Source organism: Saccopteryx leptura, chromosome 1 (assembly GCF_036850995.1).
Source record: "Saccopteryx leptura isolate mSacLep1 chromosome 1, mSacLep1_pri_phased_curated, whole genome shotgun sequence".
NCBI lineage: Eukaryota > Metazoa > Chordata > Mammalia > Chiroptera > Emballonuridae > Saccopteryx > Saccopteryx leptura.
In genome coordinates, this window is record NC_089503.1 from 105,113,527 (window position 1) to 105,136,367 (window position 22,841).

Genomic DNA, 22,841 nt, shown 5'->3' on the forward strand with positions numbered 1-22,841 from the left:
CACAGCTAACATGGAGGTGTGGGGAAGGGCAAGTAAATTGCCAACAATTAGTCAGAGGTTGTGGGGAAGAACTTTGCCTTTAGCAACGTAATCAAGCAAGTGAGGTGGGGGAGTGGGCAGTAAGAACCTTGTCAGCTTATTGCCAGTCCCTCACACCTCTGTCCCCCAAAAATGTAAACCGCAAGGACCCGGCCAGCTTGCAGTCTCCAACATTTATTCGTATTCTACTATCTATGATTATTTGTATTTTTTCTCCCAAGTGTAAGGATCTCTGACACTCCTATCTGGTGGTGGTAATGAAGTTCAAGTTTTCCTTTCATGTGTTCTTATTGAAGTAATGAAGAAATAGCCAGTAAACACCAATTTAAATTAAAGGATGTATCAAGCCTGACTGGTGGTGGCGCCAGAGGATAGAGTGGCAACCTGGCACGCTGAGGTCCCAGGTTTGAAACCCCAAGAACACTGGCTTGAACATGGGCTCTCACCAGCTTGAGTGAGGGATCATACCCATAACCCCATGGTTGGTGGCTTGAGCCCAAGGTCTCTGTCTTGAAGCCAAAAGTCACTGGCTTGAGCTCAAGGTCTCTGGCTTGAGCAAGGGGTCACTGGCTTGGCTGAAACCCCCCAGTCAAGACACATATGAGAAGCAATCAATGAACAACTAAAATGATGCAACTATGAGTTGATACTTCTCATCTCCTCCTTCATATCTCTCTCTCTAAAAAAAAAAAAAGAGGTTGTATCAACACTTGCTTAATGTTTTTCAAGAAAGAACCCTAAGAAAATATGAAACCATAATTATCTCTTTAATTCTGTTTTTAATAGAAAGTTAAACACCCAAAGTCTACAGTTTGGAAGGTAAGGTGCCCTTTTTGGTCTCTCCTTTGTACAGAGCACATTCATTTTAAACCTAGTTCCCAGATCTGTGATTCTTCCATCAGACATTTATGAAGGTGCATGAAACCCATAAGGCATTTGCATGGGTACCTCTTCTCAGCCCAGTTCTTCAAAGTTCTTGGCATTGAAGACTAAAAGAAAATTGCTTTTATTCTGGAAAAGAAAAGACAATATGGAAAATTATTTTCCTATCAAAAATATGTCTCTCTCCTCCACAGGACTATAAGTTTCCTTAAGGAGCAATCATGTCTTTTCCACCTTTGTTCCAGAGCACCCAGCTTAGTGCCTGCCTATCCACTCACTGTTTGCCTAATTGCTAATTTGACTGAAAAGGAAATGACAGCTGGCATAGTTCAGACCTGAAGTGAAAAAATTATGATAGAATCTCTTTGAGCCTCTTTTCAATTTCCTAAGACACAGAAATTCTTCCTTTCAAGTTAGAAATGCCTCTATTTTGTGTTACTTGAGAGCTGCTCCAAGGGAGCATTGCAAAGCAGGCTGAGATCTGCCCAAGTATAATTATGGGAGTGGCCAGTACAAGGTTTGAGGGCTAACCTTTCCTAAGCCCAGGGCAGGCCTTACTAATATATTTTTTTTTTGTATTTTTCTGAAGCTGGAAACAGGGAGAGACAGTCAGACAGACTCCCGCATGCGCCCGACCGGGATCCACTTGGCACGCCCACCAGGGGCGACGCTCTGCCCACCAGGGGGCAATGCTCTGCCCCTCTGGGGCGTTGCTCTGCGACCAGAGCCACTCTAGCGCCTGGGGCAGAGGCCAAGGAGCCATCCCCAGCGCCTGGGCCATCTTTGCTCCAATGGAGCCTCAGCTGCGGGAGGGGAAGAGAGAGACAGAGAGGAAGGAGGGAGGGGGGTGGAGAAGCAAATGGGCGCCTCTCCTATGTGCCCTGGCCGGGTATCGAACCCAGGTCCCCCGCACACCAGGCCGACGCTCTACCGCTGAGCCAACCAGCCAGGGCCAGGCCTTACTAATTGAGAATGTCTCACCAAACCCTCTGAGAGGCTTAGAATTCTACACCCCAGGCAGCCACTAACAACTGATCAAAACTGGTACTCAAAGGAAACCTATCTGCCATGAGATTGCCTAGACGAGAAGTTGGATGTTATCGAGACACCAGGTCGGGGCGAACCACACTGAACTTTCGAGTCACTCCATTGAAATTGGTCGCACAGATAGTGCTATGAACATTAGACTAGAACTCAGAAGAATGGAATTAAATACACTGTGCTGGCTTTACTACAGGAGATCCGATAGAAGCCTCTTTCAACTTTCTTACAAATTCCACATGTGTAAATAGTTTCCCACAGAGTTGTTTTGATGACTAAATAAGATAATAGGTATAAAAGTAGTTTGTAAAAAGCATTTCTATGCAAATTAAATTGTTCTATTTCTACAAGTAGAAATTTAAAACAATAAAAATATGGATAAGATGAAAGAGTATATAAATAGTAAGGAGAGGAAGAAAAGAGAGAAGGAGCCACATTGGAAACAAAATAAACTATCGACAGTATCACTGAACATAACCCTCAAAAGGCTCAGTGTTACTTTTCTTTCTGAAGTGACACGGAAGTACGTTTACCTGGTTGGGGGTGATCACCACAGAAAGAATAACCCCACCATCTTCTTCATTGGTCCCTGGTACTGGAATAAAAACAGGTTCTGAAGGATAAAAGCCATCTTCTCTCCAAACTTGTAAGTTCCCCCCCCCCCAAAAAAAGTATTTAATAGATTAGTTATGAGCTGGCAGCTTTCAATAACTTTTTCCCCTCCAAGCATTAACTTATTTGTCAATATAACATTCCAACAGTAAACTAAAAAGTCAGGCTTACTGAAGTGAATCTAAGAGAGACAGAGAGGGTTTTGCAATTGCAGTTTCCACCATCATCAAATACACTTTGTAAATTACCATTTCCCATCAACCTGAAATATAAGTATGCCAACAACCATAACCCCATTATTTCTCCCCAAATAACATCAAGCATAGAATTATTTGGGGGGGGGGGTTGTGGTTCATGTAGATTCCCTAGAGCAGGGGTCGGGAACCTTTTTGGCTGAGAGAGCCATGAACGCCACATATTTTAAAATGTAATTCTGTGAGAGCTATACAACGACCAGTGTATGTTATGCATTATCCAATAAAAATTTGGTGTTGTCCGAGAAGACAGCTGTGATTGGCTCCAGCCACCCACAACCATGAACATGAGCAGTAGGAAATGAATGGATTGTAATACATGAGAATGTTTTATATTTTTAACGTTATTATTTTTTTAATTACAGATTTGTCTGCAAGCCAGATGCAGCCATCGAAAGAGCCACATCTGGCTCGCGAGCCATAGGTTCCTGACCCCTGCCCTAGAGGGAACATACCCCTACCTAGCTGATCCTGTGGTTCTCAAACTTAATAACAGTAAATAGCTGGGGTGCTTAAATATTAAAGAATCTCAAAAGTGACATTAAAAAAAGAATTCAAAGGACAGAACAGGTCCTTTCAGGGTTTAGGAAAGGAAACAGATTTTCATTACCATCAGCGTCCTGTTTACCACGTCAACCTTGATCAGGGAATCTCCCACCAAATGCCGAAAGCCACAGCCATAGAAGAAACAATACATTTTTCCACTGACTTGGCCATAGTTGATCTGGGAGAATACAATGATACCTCTTTCCTCCTTTAAGTTCTCGGAATATAGATTTTCACAAGAGAACCAAATCTAAAAAAGGTCCCAAAGCCCTGGCCGGTTGGCTCAGCGGTAGAGCGTCGGCCTGGCGTGCAGGGGACCCGGGTTCGATTCCCGGCCAGGGCACATAGGAGAGGCGCCCATTTGCTTCTCCACCCCCACCCCCTCCTTCCTCTCTGTCTCTCTCTTCCCCTCCCGCAGCCAAGGCTCCATTGGAGCAAGGATAGCCCGGGCACTGGGGATGGCTCCTTGGCCTCTGCCCCAGGCGCTGGAGTGGCTCTTGTCACGGCAGAGCGACGCCCCGGAGGGGCAGAGCATCGCCCCCTGGTGGGAAGAGCGTCGCCCCTGGTGGGCATGCCGGGTGGATCCCGGTCGGGTGCATGCGGGAGTCTGTCTGACTGTCTCTCCCCGTTTCCAGCTTCAGAAAAATAAAAAAAATAAAAAAATAAAAAAATAAAAAAATAAAAAGGTCCCAAAATGATTTTTACTGACTGCTTAATTCTTACTTATTTTCTTTGGTGTATGTCTGTGAGGGGGCTAATACTCTCCAACAGTTTCTGACAGGGCTAGGAAACTAAGGTTCTATGTATTTTTTATACTGGTCCTCTTTCCATCATGTGTATGATACATAAAATATTATTGAGTTTTGTGACTAAGCTGATAGGCAGTACAAGTGGGATTTTTTTATTCTACTAAAGCAAAGACATTGATAGCTACGCAATGATATGCCTGTGGTAAGCACAAATTATCTACTGATTAATATCAAGCTCAAATATTTCAACATTTTACAATCATTAGAAAGTTGCATGTATCTGTTTCAAAACACAAAAGGTATCAGTACACACAGTGCTCACTCCCAACCAGAATCCTGCAGTTCTTGTGCAAGCAATGTACTTGGATCCTAACCTGTTTGGCTTAATGTTATGAAACTTATTGTGCACCAGATACTGTGGAGAACAGCCAATGAGTAAAAAATAAAATAAAATAAAACCACCATCAAAATTCAAAGTCTTAGTCTAATGTCTGTTCATACCCTATCTTGCCATCAGCCTGTCTCACAGCACTGGCTGAAGAATAGGACAGTAGGCTGAAATTCTCTCCTTCAGGGGCATTCAAACTGACATGTAGCCTGACTAGGCGGTGGTGTAGTGGATAGAGCATCGGACTGGGATGTGGAGGACCCAGGTTCGAAACCCCGAGGTCGCCAGCTTGAGCGTGAGTTCATCTGATTTGAGCAAAAGCTCACCAGCTTGAGCCCAAGGTCACTGGTTTGAGCAAGGGATCACTCAGTCTGCTATAGCTCCCTGGTCAAGGCACATATGAGAAAGCAATCAATGAGCAACTAAAGTGCTGCAATGAGGAATTAATGCTTCTCATCTCTCTCCCTTCCTTTCTGTCTGTCTCTATCTATCCCTTTCTCTGTCCCTCTCTCTGTCTCTGTCACACAAAAAACAAACAAACAACAAAAAAAAACCTGACATGTAAGGGCAACACAAACCTCTGAGGGAAAGACCTGGCTACTGAATTATAAACCTGTTCAAGAGAGAGAGATAAACAGATGAGAAAATTGTCATTTATAGCATAATAGCATGTGCCAATAATTCAGATCCAGACCACATTATTGGCATTCCTAAGTAATTGCATAAACGATAATTATCATTCATTCATTTATACAACAAATACCAGTTGCCTAAGTAATTGCATAAATGATAATTATCATTCATTTATTTATACAAAAAATACCAGTTGAGGACCTACTATAAGTACTATAAGTAGACACTGGGAATACAGCAGTGAATGAAACAAAATCTCTGGCCTCATGGAATTTATAGTCTAGTGGAGAAAGAGTAAGAATAAACAAAATGTATGTTATGTAATCAGTGTCAAATAAATAAATGATTATACAGTCCAAGGTCTGATAGCAGTAAGAGCCATTAAGAAATATACTGCAGCCTGACCAACAGTGGCACAGTAGATGGAGCATCAAACTGTCAAACTGGGACACTGAGGTCCCAGGTTCAAACCCAGAGGTCACCAGCTTGAGCACAGGGTCACTGGCTTAGCACAGGGTCATCAATATCATCCCAAGGTTGCTGGCTTGAGCCAAAGATCTCTAGCTTGAGCAAGGGGTCACTGGCCCGACTTGAGCCCCCAGGTCAAGGCACATATGAGAAGCAATCAATGAACAACAAATGTGACACAACTACAAGTTGCTGTTTCTCATCTCTCTCCTTCCTCTCTCTCTCCATTCCTGTTCCGCTCTCTTTAAAAAAAAAAAAATAGAATAGAGGCCACCAAGAGCTGGGGAGTTGGGGAATAAGGAGCTGTTATTTAATGGGTACAGAGTTTCTGTTTGCCATGATGAAAATGTTCTGGAAATAGATAGTGGTAATGGTTGCACAACATTGTTAAAGTACTTAGTGCCACTGAATTGTACACCTTAGACAGTTAAAATAGTTAATATCATGTTATTTATATTTTACCACATTAAAAGAATAATCAGCCCTGGCCAGTTGGCTCAGTGGTAGAGCATCAGCCTGGCATGCAGGAGTCCCGGATTCAATTCCTGGCCAGGGCACATAGGAGAAGCGCCCATCTGCTTCTCCACCCCTCCCCCTCTGCTTCCTCTCTGTCTCTCTCTTCCCTTCCTGCAGCCAGGGCTCCATTGGGGCAAAGTTGGCCTGGGCACTGAGGATGGCTCCATGGCCTCTGCCTCAGGCGCTAGAATGGCTCTGGTCACAACAGAGCAATGCCCCAGATGGGCAGAGCATCGCCCCCTGGTGGGCATGCCAGGTGGATTTCGGGCAGGCACATGCGGGAGTCTGTCTGACTGCCTCCCCATTTCCAACTTCAGAAAAATACAAAAAAAAAAAAAGAATAATCATGCAGAGGGACCCCATGTAGACTTCATACATATTCACCAGTGATAAAGTCTTGCATAACTATAGTACAATATCACACCTTGGAAGTTTACATTAAAATAATCTACTAACTTTACTGTATTCAGATTTCACTAGTTTAACATGCACTTGTATGAGTGTTTATGTGTCTGTATGTTTAGTTCTATGCAATTCTGCCATTTGTATTAATTAATGTGACCACCACCACACTCAATATACAGAACAGTTCCATCACAGCAGGGATCCTTCATGATAGCTACTCATTTATAAGAATACAGTGGCCCTGGCCAGCTAGCTCAGTGATAGAGCAGTGGCCCAGTGTGTGGATGTCTCAGGTTCAATTCCCAGCCAAGGCACACAACAGAAGCACCCATCTGCTTCTCTACCCCTAACCCTCCCACTTTTCTCTCTCTCTCTCTCTCTCTCTCTCTCTCCTCCTGCAGCCATGGCTCAATTGGAGCGAGTTGACCCTGGGCGCTAAAGATGGCTCCATGGCCTCCACCACAGGCACTAAGAAGAGCTTGATTGCTGAGCAATGGAGCAACTCCCCAGAAGAGCAGAACATCAACCTCTAGTGGGCTTGTGGGGTGTGTCCCGGTTGGGGCACATGTGGGAGTTTGCCTCTGCCTCCCCTCCTCTCACTGAATAATAAAAAAAAAATACAGCCACAGCAACCCCTTCACCACTTGACCCTAGTAAAAAAAGAGTTTGATGATTTTAAGGACCTAGAGACACAAAAGTTAGAGGTAAAGTCTATCAATAAGGGAAAGTGATGATATACCTCTAACTGTTTGGATCAAGACTCCTTAAGTATATACCCTATGAGGAAGAATAAACAAGAATTAATACTGCTCTTACAGGGACTATACCTGCTGCAAATTATCTCAGTCCCTATAACCAGATTAAGAATATCTGTAATCACTGACAAAATGCTAAACAGGAGAAGATATTTGCCAGTAAGATATCTGATAAGGAGTTAATATCCAAAATTTAAAAAGAACTCAGACAATTCAACACCTGAAAAACAAATAAACCAATTTAAAAGTCAGCAAAAGAGGCCCTGGCCGGTTGGCTCAGTGGTAGAGTGTCGGCCTGGCGTGCAGCCGAGGCTCCATTGGAGCAAAGATGGCCCGGGCACTGGGGATGGCTCCTTGGCCTCTGCCCCAGGCACTAGAGTGGCTCTGGTCGCGACAGAGCGACTCCCCGGAGGGGCAGAGCATCGCCCCCTGGTGGGCAGAGCGTTGCCCCTGGTGGGCGTGCCAGGTGGATCCCAGTCGGGCGCATGCGGGAGTCTGTCTGACTGTCTCTCCCCATTTCCAGCTTCAGAAAAATACAAAAAAAAAAAAAAGTCAGCAAAAGACTTGAATAGACACTTCTTCAAAAGGTCATACAAATGCCCCATATACAAATGTAAAGATGCTCAACATCACTAAACATCACAGAAATGTAAATTAAAACCAGAATCAAAGGAGGCTTATATCAAGATACATCATAATTAAAGTGCCAAAGTTAAGAGACAAAAAAAGAATACTAAAAGCTGCAGGAAAAAAGTAGTTAATTACCTACAGAGGAGCCCCCGTAAGGATGACATCCAATTTCTCAACAGAAACACTTGAGGCCAGAAAACAAGAACCTACAACCAAGACTTCTTTATCAAGCAAGGCTATCATTTAAAATTGAAGGAAAAATAAAAAGCTTCCCTGACAAAAAAAAACCTCAAGAAATTAATTATAATCAAACCAGTGCTGGAAAAAAAATGTTAAGGAGCTTGCTGTAAACAAAGCAAAGGGGAAAAAAAAGAAATCAAGAAAAAGTGAGATGTGGATTTAAAGAATAAAATGGCAACAAATCAGTACATGTCAATAATAACCTTAAATATAAATGGATTAAATGCCCTAATCAAAAAACATAGGAACAGACAGCCAACTAAATGGGAAATGATATTCTCAAACAACAGCTCAGATAATGGCCTAATATCCAAAATACACAAAGAACTCATAAAACTCAACAACAAACAAACAAACAATCCAATAGAAAAATGGGAAGAGGACATGAACAGACACTTCTCCCAGGAAGAAATACAAATGGCCAACAGATATATGAAAAGATGCTCATCTTCATCAGCTATTAGAGAAATACAAATCAAAACTGCAATGAGATACCACCTCACACCTGTTAGATTAGCTATTATCAACAAGACAGATAATAGCAAATGTTGGAGAGGCTGTGGAGAAAAAGGAACCCTCATTCACTGTTGGTGGGAATGTAAAGTAGTACAACCATTATGGAAGCAAGTATGGTGGTTCCTCAAAAAACTGAAAATAGAACTACCTTATGACCCAGCAATCCCTCTACTGGGTATATACCCGAAAAACTCAGAAACATTGATACGTAAAGGCACATGTAGCCCCATGTTCATTACAGCATTGTTCACAGTGGCCAAGACATGGAAATAACCAAAAAGCCCTTCAATAGAAGACTGGATAAAGAAGATGTGGCACATATACACTATGGAATAGTACTCAGCCATAAGAAATGATGACATCGGACCATTTACAACAAAATGGTGGGATCTTGATAACATTATATGGAGTGAAATAAGTAAATCAGAAAAAAACAAGAACTACATGATTCCATACATTGGTGGGACATAAAAACGAGACTAAGAGACATGGACAAGAGTGTGGTGGTTACCGGGGGTGGGGGGGAGGGGAGCGCGGGAGGGAAGGAGGGAGAGGGGAAGGGCACAAAAAAAACTAGATAGAGGGTGACAGAGGACAATCTGACTTTGGGTGATGGGTATGCAACAGAATTGAATGACAAGATAACCTGGACATGTTTTCTTTGAATATATGTACCCTGATTTATTGATGTCACCCCATTAACATTAATAAAAATTTATTTATAAAAAAAAAGACATAGGGTAGCTGCATGGATAAGAAAACAGGACCCCAGCCCTGGCCGGTTGGCTTAGCGGTAGAGCGTCGGCCTGGCGTGCGAGGGACCCGTGTTCGATTCCCAGCCAGGGCACATAGGAGAAGTGCCCATTTGCTTCTCCACCCTCCCCCCCTCCTTCCTCTCTGTCTCTCTCTTCCCCTCCCGCAGCCAAGGCTCTATTGGAGCAAAGGTGGCCCGGGCGCTGGAGATGGCTCCTTGGCCTCTGCCCCAGGCACTAGAGTGGCTCTGGTCGCAGCAGAGCAAGCCCCAGAGGGGCAGAGCATCGCCCCCTGGTGGGTAGAGCATCACCCCTGGTGGGCATACCGGGTGGATCCCGGTCGGGCGCATGTGGGAGTCTGTCTGACTGTCTCTCCCCGTTTCCAGCTTAAAAAAAAAAAAAAAAAAGAAAACAGGACCCCTACATATGCTGTCGACAAGAGACCCAACTGAGAACAAAAGATACACATAGACTGAAAGTGAGGAGATGGAAAAAAGTATTTCATGCAAATGGAATGAAAAAAAAAAAGCAGGAGTAGCAATATTTATATCTGACAAAATAGACTTTAAAACAAAAGCTATAATAAGGAACAAAGAAGGTCACTACATAATGATAAAGGGAGCAATCCAACAGGAGGATATAACCATTGTAAATATTTATGTGCCTAATATAGGAGCACCCAAATATATAAAGCAGATTTTGATGAGAATAAAGGGCAAGATTGATAAGCAATACTATAATAGTAGGGGATTTTAATACCTCACTAACATCAATAGATGGATCCTTCAGATAGAACATTAACAAAGAAACAGTGGCCGTCAATGACACACTAGATCAACTGGATTTAATAGATATCATCAGAACTTTCACCCCAAAGCAGCAGAATATACATTCTTTTCAAGCGCTCATGGTACATTCTCTAGGATAGACTACATGTTTGGACACAAAGCAAGTCTCAATAAATTTGATAAGATTAAAATCATATCAAGCATCTTTTGTGATCACAATGGTATGAAACTACAAATCAACTACAATAGAAAAACTGAAAAATATTCAAACACTTGGAGGCTAAATAGCATGTTATTAAATAATGAATAGGTTAACAACAAGATCAAGGAAGAAATAAAAAAAATTGCCTTGAAACAAATGAAAATGAACATAACAACAACTCAAAATTTATGGGACACAGCAAAAGCATTCCTGAGAGGAAAGTTCATAGCATTATAGGCATACCTTAAGAAGCAAGAAAAAGCTCAAATAAACAACTTAATCCTACATCTAAGAGAACTAGAAAAACAACAACAAATAAAGCCCAGAGGAAGTAGAAAGAAGGAAATAGTAAAGATCAGAGTGGAAATAAATGACATAGAGGCTAAAAAAACATACAAAAGATCAATGAAACCAAGAGCTGGTTCTTTGAAAAGGTAAACAAGATTGACAAACTTTTAACCAGATTCATCAAAGAAAAAAAAGAGAAAGGACTCAAATAAATAAAATTAGAAATGAAGTGAAGAAGAAACAACTGACACTACAGAAATTCAAAGGATTATAAGAAAATACTATGATCTGTATGACAAAAAAATTGGACAATAAGCATATGAAAAAATGTTCAACATCACTAATCAGCAGAGAAATGCAAATTAAAATCACAATGAGATATCACCTCACACCTGTCAGAATGCCACTCATTAACAAATCAGCACACAATAAGTGCTGGCAAGGGTGAGGAGAAAAGGGAACCCTCCTGCACTGCTGGTGGGAATGCAGACTTGTGTAACCACTGTGGAGAACAGTGTGAAATTTCCTCAGAAAATTGAAAATGAAACTGCCTTTTGACCCAGCTATCCCACTTTTAGGAATATATCCTAAGAATACCAAATCACTGATTCAAAAGAAAATATGTACCCCCATGTTTATTGCAGCATTTTTTACAATAGCCAAGATTTGGAAACAGCCCTAGTGTCCATCAGTGGACAAGTAGATTAAAGAGCGGTGATAAATATACACAATGGAATACCACATGGCTGTGAAAAAGAAGGAAATCTTACCTTTTGTGATAGCATGGATGGACCTGGAGATTATTATGCTAAGTGAAATAAGCCAGGCAGAGAAAGACAAATATCATATGATCTCACTTATATATAGAATCTAATGAACAAAGTGAACTGAGGAACAGAATAGAGGCAGAGATGGGATCACAGGGACCAAAGGGATAGTTGTCAGAGGGAAAGAGGATGAGGGGATGGGATCAGAGAAGGTGAAGGGATTAGTGAAATTATATATTCATAACACATAGATACAGATAACAGGACAGCAAATCCCAGAGGGAAAGGTGGAGGGAGTTAGGGGGAGGTGGGCAAAGGGGCTATAAATAGGGACATGGGGTGGAGGGCGATGGTGTTATATTCAGTGGGACACTTGAATCTATGTAAACACAATAAATTAAAAATTAATAAAAATTTTAAGAAAAACAGAATGAGATATCACTTCACACTTGTCAGAATGGCTATTATCAATAAATCAATAAAAAACAAGTATTGATAGGGATGTGGAGAAAAGGGAACCCTCATGCACATTTGGTGAGAATTCAGATGGATGCAGCCACTTTGGAAAACAGTATGAAGGCTCCTTAAAAAAATTTAAATGGAATTTCCTTATGACCCCAAGATTCCACTTCTGGGTATATATGCTAAAAACCCAAATCACTAAATCAAAAGAATATATGTCACCCCTGTGTTCATTGCAGCGTTATTTACAATAGCAAAGATATGGGAGCAACCCAAGCATCCATCAGTAGACAAGAGGATAAAAAGGTTGTGGTACAACCCTGGCTGGTCACTTAGTTGCTTAGAACATCATTCTACTACACCAGGGTTGTGGGTTCAATCCCTGAACAGGGCACATACAAGACTTAACCAATGAATACATGAATAAATGGAACAATAAATCAATGCTTTTTTCTCTCTCTCTAAAAATAAATAATTTTTAAAAATACATATTTATGTATGTGTATATATATGTATATATGTGTGTGTATGTGTGTGTGTGTGTATATATATTCATATATATATATATGAATATTACTTGGCCATAAAAATGAATGAAATCTTACCATTTATGGCAGCATGAAAGGACCTAGAGGCTATTATGCTAAGTGAAATAAGCCAGACAGAGAAAAATACCATATGATATCACTTATATGTTGAATCTAAAGATCAAAACAAATGAACAAATAAAACAGAAACAGACTTATAGTTACAGAAACACACTAATGGAGGCCAGAGGTGAGGGGTGTTGTGGGGTGGGTGAAATAAGATGGAGGGATTAAGAAGCACTAATTGGTTTTTACAAAATAGGCACAGGGATGTAAGGTAAAGCACAGGGAATATAGTGAACAATATTGTAATCACTATACATAGTGTCAAGTGGGCACCTGAATTATCGGAGGGAACACCTGTAACCTATATGACTACCTAGATGCTGTGCTGTGCTGTACTTCTGAAACTAATACAAAAAGTGTTGAATGCAAACTGTAATTGAAAAATAAAATAAAAAAGAACATCTGGAATGGATCATGTACCCCAGCCATCTGCCAGAAGCAAACGAAGCTTCTCTAAAGGAGGGTAACATCATCCTGGGTCTCAAAATACCTCTACAATTTTTTTAAACACAATATTCTGTATACAATAAAAAGTAACCAGCACACAAGAAAGGCAAGAGAACGTGATTAACAAAACAAAAGATAAACAAGAGATGATTGAAAAAAAGCCACCGGAGATTCAGATAATAGAGTTATCAAACATTAGCTATTCTAAATATGTAAATATGTAAAAAGAAGTAAATTCTTTTAAATTGAGACTTGTAGCAGAGAACTAGAAATTATAAAAGAAAACTAAATCAAAATTCTAGAACTGAAAAATGCAATAAGTTTAAGAATTTAGTAGCTAGATTTAACAGCAGAACAGACCCACTGAAACCTGCACACAAATATTTACAGCAATTTTATTCACAATTGCCAAATATTGAAAGTAACCAAGATATCTTTCAATAGGTAAATGGACAAAGAATGGTATATCCATATACTAGAATATTATTTAGTGATAAAAAGAATTGATCTATGAAGTCAATAAAATATAGAGAGAAAACTTAAATGCATGTTGCTAGGTGAAAGAAGGCAGTCTGAAAAGGCTACATACTGTATGATTCCAACTATATGACATTCTGGGAAAAAAAACTATAGAAATAATAAAAGGATTAGTCATTGCCAGGGGTTGAGGGGAGTAGAGAGGTAAGAACAGATGAAATACAGTATTTTTAGGGAGTAAAATTATCTGTATGACACTAGAAAGGTAAACACATGACGTTAGGCATTTGTCAAAACCTGTAGAAGGTACAACACACAGAGTGAATTCTAATGTGAATGTTATTACTTTAGTAATAAAGAATCAATACTGGTTCATCACTTTTAACAAATGTACCACACCAAGGCAGGATGTTAGCAATAGGGGAAACTGAGGAGAGAAGGGAAAGGGATTACATGGAAACTGTTTAATTATCCTTTTTTCTTTATTTATTTTTTGCTTGATTTTTTTTAAAACTAAAGCTTCTCTAGAAAACAAAGTCTATCTTTTTTAACCTACAACAAATGGTATACTTAATGGTAAAAGGTTGAAATTTTTTCCTGTCAAACTGGGAACTAGATAAACATTCAACATTGTATTGGAAGTCCAGTAAAATATGGCAAGAAAAAGAAAGCCAACAAATGCATTAAAATGTGATAGGTTTTGTGTTTGTTGTGTGCACGTGTGTGTGTGTGTGTGTGTGTGTGTGTGTGTGTGTGTGTGTGAACTGACAAGCTGACTCTAAAATTTATACAAAATTATAAAGGTCAGAAATGACCATGACAGTCACTATAGAAAAAAATTCGGAGGACTACTATACATCAATAATTTTTATACAGTGATAGTAATTAGATCAATGTAGTACTGGCATAAGTATACAGATACTTAATTTTTAGAATTAAAACTTTTTCTAGAAGATAATATAAAAGAATGTAAGAATGTTGTCATGACTTTAGCATAGGGAGAGGTCTGAAACAGGATGCACAATATTTTACTCACAAAGGAAAAGATTGATATACTAGACAATGTCCGGTCATCAAATGATACCATTAAGATAATCTGAAAAGGGTATCTACAAAAATACTAGTAGTCATTTCATTTTTAATGGTGAATTATTAAACGTTTTCCAAATCGGATGGGGAAAATGATTACTGCTATCACTGCTTCTTTTCAACTTGAGGTTCTAACTAGAACAGTAAGGCAGGAGAAATAAAGAATTTGAAAGAAAGAAAAAAATTATCATTAAATTCAGATAACATGATTTATATGTATAGAGAATCCAAAATAATCTATAGATAAATTATTTAAACTAATGAGTGAATTTAGCATGATTTTTAAATATGAGGTCAACATACAAAATCAATTCTAATTCTAGATACCAGCAAAAAAAAAAAATGAAAGTTCAAAAATTTACAGTAGTTTAAAAACACACTATATGCAACTGACTAGTGGTGGCACAATGGATAGAGCATTGATGTGGGATCCTGAGGTCCCAGTTTCAAAACCTTGAGGCCGCTGCTTGAGTGGGGTCCCTGGCTTGAGAATGAGATCATCAACATGATCCCATGGTTGCTGGCTTAAGCCCAAAGGTTGCTGAATTGAAATCCAAGGTCACTGACCTGAGCCCAAGGCCGCTGGCTTGAGCAAGGGATCAATAGCTCAGCTGGAGCTCCCCCTCCAATCAAGGCATATATGAGAAGCAACCAATGAACAACTAAAGTGCTGCAACTACAAGTTGATACTTCTCATCTCTCTCCCCTCTTGTCTTTCCCTCTCTCTCTCTCTCTCACTCTCGCTAAAAAAAAAAAGCACTAAATGCCTAATAATACAGTTAACAAAATATATGCAATATTCTTACTCTAAAAACTATTAACATTACTAAGAGAACATTTAAAAGACTCAAATAAGTAGAGAGATATTCCATGTTCATGGATTGGAGGACCTACCCAGTATTTGTCCATATTGTAAAGATGTCAGTTATACTCAAATTTATGCATAATTGCAACATGATCCCAATAAAGATTATTTTCTTTGCAAAAGTTGACAAGTTGATTCTACAATTTATGGAAACGCAAATGGCCAAGAAAAATTTAGGCACTCTTTAAAAAAAGGTAACAGTCTTATACTGCACATAGCAAGACCTATCATACAGCTATAACAACATAAATAAGTTTAGTAAATATAAGTAAACATTAAAAGCAATGTTTTTAAAAGATTTAAAACTGAAACTATAGCTAAAAACAATTCATATTACATAACCCCAGAAAAAAATTTTTTTTTTTTTTTTTAAATTTTAATTTTTTTTTTTTCATTTTTCTGAAGCTGGAAACGGGAAGAGACAGTCAGACAGACTCCCGCATGCGCCCGACCGGGATCCACCCGGCACGCCCACCAGGGGCGATGCTCTGCCCATCCTGGGCGTCGCCATGTTGCGACCAGAGCCACTCTAGCGCCTGGGGCAGAGGCCACAGAGCCATCCCCAGCGCCCGGGCCATCATCTTTGCTCCAATGGAGCCTTGGCTGCGGGAGGGGAAGAGAGAGACAGAGAGGAAAGCGCGGCGGAGGGGTGGAGAAGCAAATGGGCGCTTCTCCTGTGTGCCCTGGCCGGGAATCGAACCCGGGTCCTCCGCACGCCAGGCCGACGCTCTACCGCTGAGCCAACGGGCCAGGGCCCAAAATTTTTAAGTTAGATTCAATACCAGAGAAAAGTGAAACTCTTCAGCAACACTTATACACTTTATCAAAGAATTAAGGTTGCAGTCCATTTTGCTACCTGTTCTAGGAAATTTAAATATGTTTAGTGCTCAAGAGGAATAAGCAACTAATCATAAGTGTTTCAGAACACATCTCTTGGATGTTTTAAACATACTTTTTATTAGATATTAATTACTTCAAATTATTTTTTAGTATTTAATTAATAAGTGACAAAACTGTGTCTTTTAAAAAAAAAATCATTCTCCCTTCTTATTTGCCACAGGCAAGAGAAACAGCAAATTCCAGAGCCAACACCAGGACATGGCTAGTTCAAAATTATTTTGACAGCACATGATAAATGAGATGTTTACCTGATCAAGCCCTTTCCCAGCTTTCCTAAGATTCTGTAGTTGGTAAACTTCTAAGTTTCTTCCATTATCTTGACAGTACAAATCAATTACAACACAGCTCCTAGTCCTCAAAAGCATTGATTTGATGAAAAGTAACAAAAGGTTTACTCTAGTACACCCTTGGAAGAAGCTGCAGGGGAAAATACAAACAAAAAAGAGACATTTTATTTTCATTTATTACCATTAGGGAACACATGCACTAAGCTCAAATTAAGAAGACTCCCCGCCAACCCATCCCTCATTACATGACAGGCCAGGTAGATGCAACAAGTAAAATTTGAAATGTAGAAGCAAATATGCTTTGACTTAGGCATTGCTTACTTAAGTCACATCATATTAATCAACAAACTGAGGCTGTTTAATATAGACCAATTTAACTATCACAACTAACTTAGAAGTTCTCATGAAATATGGTCCAGTGTTTTGAAAGATAGGTAATTTCTGGAATCTTCATAGTTAAATAGAAAACACTTGTTACTAAATAACTTATAATAAATTTAAGTGATTCTTTGAAAAAGGCTTTTGTTTTTAAAATGGAATATTTTGTAATGAAATTAGAGTGCAGTAACCCTACCCAAGTGGCTCAGTTGGTTAGTGTGTGTTCCCAATACACCAACATTGCAGGTCTAATATCAAGTCAGGGGGAATACAGGAATCAACCAAATAAATGCATAAAAAATGGAACAAGAACAACAAATCAATGTTTCTCTCTCTCTTTCAGCCTTCCTTCCTCTCTAAAATCAATAAGTAAATAAAAATTTTAAATAAATAAATAATAAATTAGAATACAGTAAATTTAGGATATTATTATTTTAGAGAGGTGAAAGACAAATATAATAGTGCTATTAATCAGGAGTATAGAAAGATATTTATCCAGTGTGCTCTGACTTTAGTAAGATTAACATATTCACATATCAAGAATTTCTAGCTTGACCAGGTAGTGGTGCAGTGGAAAGAGCATTGACCTGGGGGACGCTGAGGATCCAGGTTAGAAACCCCAAGGTCACCAGCTTGAGTGTGGGATCACAGACATGACCCCATGGTCTCTAGCTTGAGCCCAAAGGCACTGGTTTGAAGCCCAAGGTTGCTGGCTTGAGCCCAAGGTCTCCAGCTTAAGCAAGGGTTCACTGGCTTGGCTGGCGCCCCACCCCTGGTCAAAGCACATATGAGAAGCAATCAATGAACAACTAAAGTGCCACAACTATGAGTTGACGCTTCTCATCCCTCTCTCTCTCTCTCTCTCTTTCTCTCTCTCTCTCTCTCTCTCAAAAATAAATAAATAAAAAGTTTTAAAAACATCTAATTAAAGTATCAGAAGTTATAGAAGAACTTTGCATGAACAACCTCCTCTTTGCAAGAGGGTTAAGAGGGTTTCCAGATGCCATTTTAATTGAAACTGATAATTAGAAGGATAAAGCCATTTTTTACAATGTTTTAATATCTTAAAACCACTGTCTTAATTAATAGTTAGCCCTATGTATGGAAGAAGGTAATATCCTTGATTAAGAGTCATGCAAGTAATGCCCAGTAAAGGTAAAAATCAACCAAACGGAAATTTGCCTTTGTTTCCAATCATTTTCCTGATATATTCAATATATACTCAAAATACTCTACCTGTCCAGTGTGCTTATTTACCACATGAAACCGTGTGTTATACTGGGGTTCCCAGCTTATTTCACCTGAAAGGTCTTTCCCCGGATTTTAGAAGTGAAGATTTTCCACAGATTCATCTTTAGAGGTTGTTCAATGAAGACTATGTAGTTCTCTGTCATTCCTAAAAGATCCCAGCAAACATTAAAATGCCACTTGGTAAACATTAAAATGTCACTTGGTAAACTAGGGTTGTCTGAAATGTGACAGTTATGGGCCCTGTGTGAATGCTTGCCCACATTTCTGCTGATCTAAACAAAGACGAGCCAGAAATAATTCTTCACTGCTTCCTAGCTTCGCTGTGCACATTTCCTGTTTCTACATAGAAAAGGGAACTTCTTAGAATAGTTTGGGTTGAGTACCCTCAACTTGCTTTTTATCTTTTTTCCTTATGTTTTAAATGGTTTTGGTTTAGAACAAGGTAAAGAAGCATAATATTACACAGTGTGATTTATGATCTGAACCTTTATTCCTTTTGCTTTTAATACTAGGGGTAAGGGTCCAGGAGCAAATTGGCTATAAAGGTTTAGAATGAAAAAATATTCCTTCTGAAGCAATCTAAATAAAATATGAAATCTCCCCAAATATAGTAAAGATCTTTTCATCTATGATTATTTGTGGTCTTTAAAGTTCCCCAAAATTTTGAATTCTGTCAATTTTTTAATGGTCAAATGGTTTTCTTTAAATTCAGATTTTACCTTTTTAGAGCAGTTTCAGGTTCACAATATAATTGAGGGAAAAAGACAGAGATTTCCCATACACCCCTAATCCCACACATGCATAGCCTCTGCATTACTGACACCCCCAGCAGAGTGCTCTATTTCTTGTAACTGGTGAACCTACATTGACACATCATAATCACCCAAAGTCCATAGTTTATATTACGGTTTATTCTTAGTGCTGACAATTTTTTAGCAATTGCTTGCACTAAAATAATTATCTTTTCAAGCTGTCAGTTGACTAGGGTAAGAAGTCTATTACTAACCAGAATAAACTTAACTGGCATTAAAATGCAACCTTGGTCTCACTGTCACCATATATTGTATGAATTTAGTGCTTGCCAAAGCTAGTCTCTCTGCTCCAGGGACATCAGAGCAAACCCCATTGCAAAGTGTTTCACCTCTAGACTCACCAAAGCTATGGTAGTAAGAAGGTTCCAAACTGTCTGCAGAAGCCACAGAACATATTACCTGAGCTCCATGGAGTGTATCCCCAAGGTCCACCTTCTCTGGAGGAACCCAAATAATATTATAGCAAGAACCTGGAAAATCGAAAGTTGTGTCTTAACTGTTAAAGCGGTTAAGAGATTTATTCAATAGGCATGATGCCCATATTTCATGAAGGGTTATTTCAAACAGACTTAGGTATCAAACATATCTGAACTTTATGAAAGTCATTAGCTAAGGTTTTGAAACAACACATACAAAGTAATCTACCAACAGGTTATTATATTTTTAATGATCTCCAATGGTTATCCTCTAGCTCCCTGAAAATGAACTCAATTTCTACTTCATAGGAAAAAGTAAGGTAGCCGTCAGGAATACCCTTAAATTTTATCTGTCTCCCTCCCCAGTCCCCAATCCCAATAACTACAATTCCCATTTGCATCCATGTCTAAACCCTTGAATCCGTGGAGTTGCTTCAGGTCCCATCTTATCCTGTCTCATCAACAATCATTTGTGGAATCATTCATCTGACTGTCAACAATGTTTTTAAGAATCAACTCAGGTCATCCATTCTTCAAGAAGCCTGCCCTGCACCTTCTCCACCCTAAAGTCATTTGGTACCCCTCCTATAGCACTTATCACATTGCACTACAATTGCCAACCTACCTGTTTATCTGCTTCTACTAGGATAAGCAGAACACCAGTAGAGCTTTTCAAGAGCAGATTTATCTGCTTCATCTCTGCACCCTCTATGTCAGACAAGGACTTAGCATTTAGCAGGTACACTAACATAGCTACCGATGGGTTGACTAACAACATGTTTGTTGAACCATTCAGTGAATGAACAAATGTCTAGGTCATATTAAATTATCTTCTTGGTATTAGAATTGCCAACGTAGGTCTTGAGGAACTTGTAGGTAACTTATAGTATTTTATAGTCACTAAGGTTCTTCTGGAACCATGCAGTCCCCTATTTATTTATTCAACAACTACTTGTTCCCTGACCAGGCAGTGACACAGTGGATAGAGCATCGGACTGGAATGCAGAGGACCCAGATTCGAAACCCCGAGGACACCGTCTTGAGCAAAGACTCATCCAGCTTGAGTGCAGGCTCACCAGCTTGAGCACAGGGTTGCTGGCTTGAGCCCAAAGTCACTGGCTTGAACAAGGGGTCACTCACTCTGCTGTAGCCCTCCCCTCCATCAAGGCACGTCTAAGAGAGCAATCAATAAACAACTATGGACACTAAGGAGCTGCAATGAAGAATTGGTGCTTCTCATCTCTCTCCCTTCCTGTCTGTCTGTCCCTGTCTATCCCTCTCTCTGTCTTCCCCCCCCTCTCTGTCACACATACACACACACACACACACACACACAAACAAACAAAACACAATTTGTTGAGTGCCAACCATATTCCAGGCATTCTTCTAAGTGTCATAAGTACCATATTCTAGACACTTGAATATAGCAGTGTGCAAACAGACAAAAGACTCTTCTTTCATAAAGTTCACATTTGAATAAATCATACAATAAGTAAAAATATAATGGATCAGAGGATGATAAGAACTGTAATGGGAAATAAACCAGGGAATGGAGATCTGGAGTAAGTATATAAGGAAAGGTGCTATTATTTACCATTTTAAATATGGTGGTCTGGGAAAGCTTCAATGAAAAGATGACATTTGAGTAAAGAGCTGAAGGAGGTGAGGAAGAGAGTCTTGAGCATATCTGGGAGAAATGCCTTCAAAAGGGAAAAACAAATGTGAAGAGTCTCAGCCAAGAGCAAGTTCAGAGTGTTCAAGCACATAGCAGCAAGGAGGACCATGTGGCTCCATCACAGTTAGCAAGGGGAAAAGTCCTGATGAGGTGGATAATAACTGTCTGATACACTTAATAAACTTAATAAACTTAAACGGGCTAAGGAAAGAAGCAAGGAGACTTAAGTTAAGAAGCTATTATAGACCCTAGCCAGTTTGCTCAGTGGATAGAGCATCAGCCTGGCATGTGGACATCCCGGGTTTGATCCCAGGGAAGGGCAAACAAGAGAAGCAACCTGCTTCCTCTTCTTCCTCTCCTCTTTCTCTCCCTCTTCTCCTCTCAATGCTCAATTGGTTCGAGCATTGGCGCCAGATGGGGGTTGCCAGGTGGATCCGGGTCAGGGCGCATGTGGGAGTCTGACTATCTATCTCCCCTCCTCTCACTCAAAAAAAAAAAAAAAAAAAAAAAAAAAAAAAAAAAAAAGAACCTTTTATAATAATTTAAATGAGACAGTTGGTGACTCCGACCAGAGTTATGGCAATGGACATGTTAGGAGGTGGTTGGATTTTAGCTATATTTTGAAGGTACCACTGAAATTACTTTTTGACCAGTTGGATATGGATGTGAGAGACAGAGATGTGAAGGATGATTCCAATGTTATCATCCTGAGCAATGGGAAGGGTGAAGGTACCATCAACTGAGGAGGAAAATGTCTTAAGCAGAAAAAGTGTAGGGGAAAAGATCAAGTGTTTGGTTTTAGACAAGTTAACTTTGTAATGCCTATAAGATGTTGTAGTAAAAACAGCAAGTAAGCAATTAGATATCAACTACCAGGAAGGTCTAGGTTGGAGATATGGATGTGTTTTGAGAGCCCATTATATATCAAACATCATGCTTTATACAATAATGAGTTACAAAAGATTGGGGAGTGGCAAGAGGGACAAATAGAATTTGAGGGTATTCTTGGTGGCTACTTTATTTTTTCCCAGAAAGTAGAAATTGAGTTCATCTTCAGGGAGAAAGAGGGAATAAACTTTGGCGAACATTAAAATATAATAAACTTTTGGTAGATTACTTTATGTGTGTTGTTTCAAAACCTTAGCCCTGGTTGGGTAGCTCAGTTAGAGGGTTGCCCCCATACACCAAGGTTGTGGGTTCAATCACTGGTCAGGGCACATACAAGAATCAACCAATGAATGCAAAATTAAGTGGAACAACAAATTGATTTCTCTCTTTCTCTCTCTCCCCTTTTCTCTCTCTCTAAAGTCAATAAGTAAAAAAATAAAAACAGCTCCATAGTTCCAAGAGTGCCATATCACTGAGTGGTTATACATTTTACAATATTACTAAAAACTAGTTGAACTGATTAATGTTTTAAATGATTTTTGTTCATTTTTAAAAGCCTGTTTTAAATATCTGGAAAAGCTAAAGTAACAGAGTTTTACTTGCTAACGTTAGAAATGACTAGCAAGCTTTTTATTATAATATGACTCTCCAAATTTCCCACAGACACGTCCTAGGTTGTTGAGCTCCCTCCCTGCTGCTACATGTGCATTGAAGCTCCAGTTCAAAAACTCCTCACTGAAGCAAATAAGAAAAAAAAAATCCTGTTTCAG

General features: G+C 39.5%; 1 protein-coding gene across 1 annotated transcript in view; it reads right to left on the minus strand.

The window, feature by feature from the left end:
- Positions 1-945: 945 nt before the first annotated feature.
- BCO2 (beta-carotene oxygenase 2) overlaps positions 946-22,841 on the minus strand; it is a 62,387-nt gene continuing 40,491 nt past the window's right edge. The window contains 10 exon segments of the mRNA XM_066360115.1: positions 946-1,050; positions 2,496-2,605; positions 3,426-3,626; positions 4,632-4,708; positions 5,066-5,124; positions 16,613-16,714; positions 16,716-16,781; positions 18,266-18,330; positions 18,333-18,425; positions 19,434-19,562. Coding sequence (XP_066216212.1) covers positions 946-1,050; positions 2,496-2,605; positions 3,426-3,626; positions 4,632-4,708; positions 5,066-5,124; positions 16,613-16,714; positions 16,716-16,781; positions 18,266-18,330; positions 18,333-18,425; positions 19,434-19,562 — 1,007 coding nt within the window.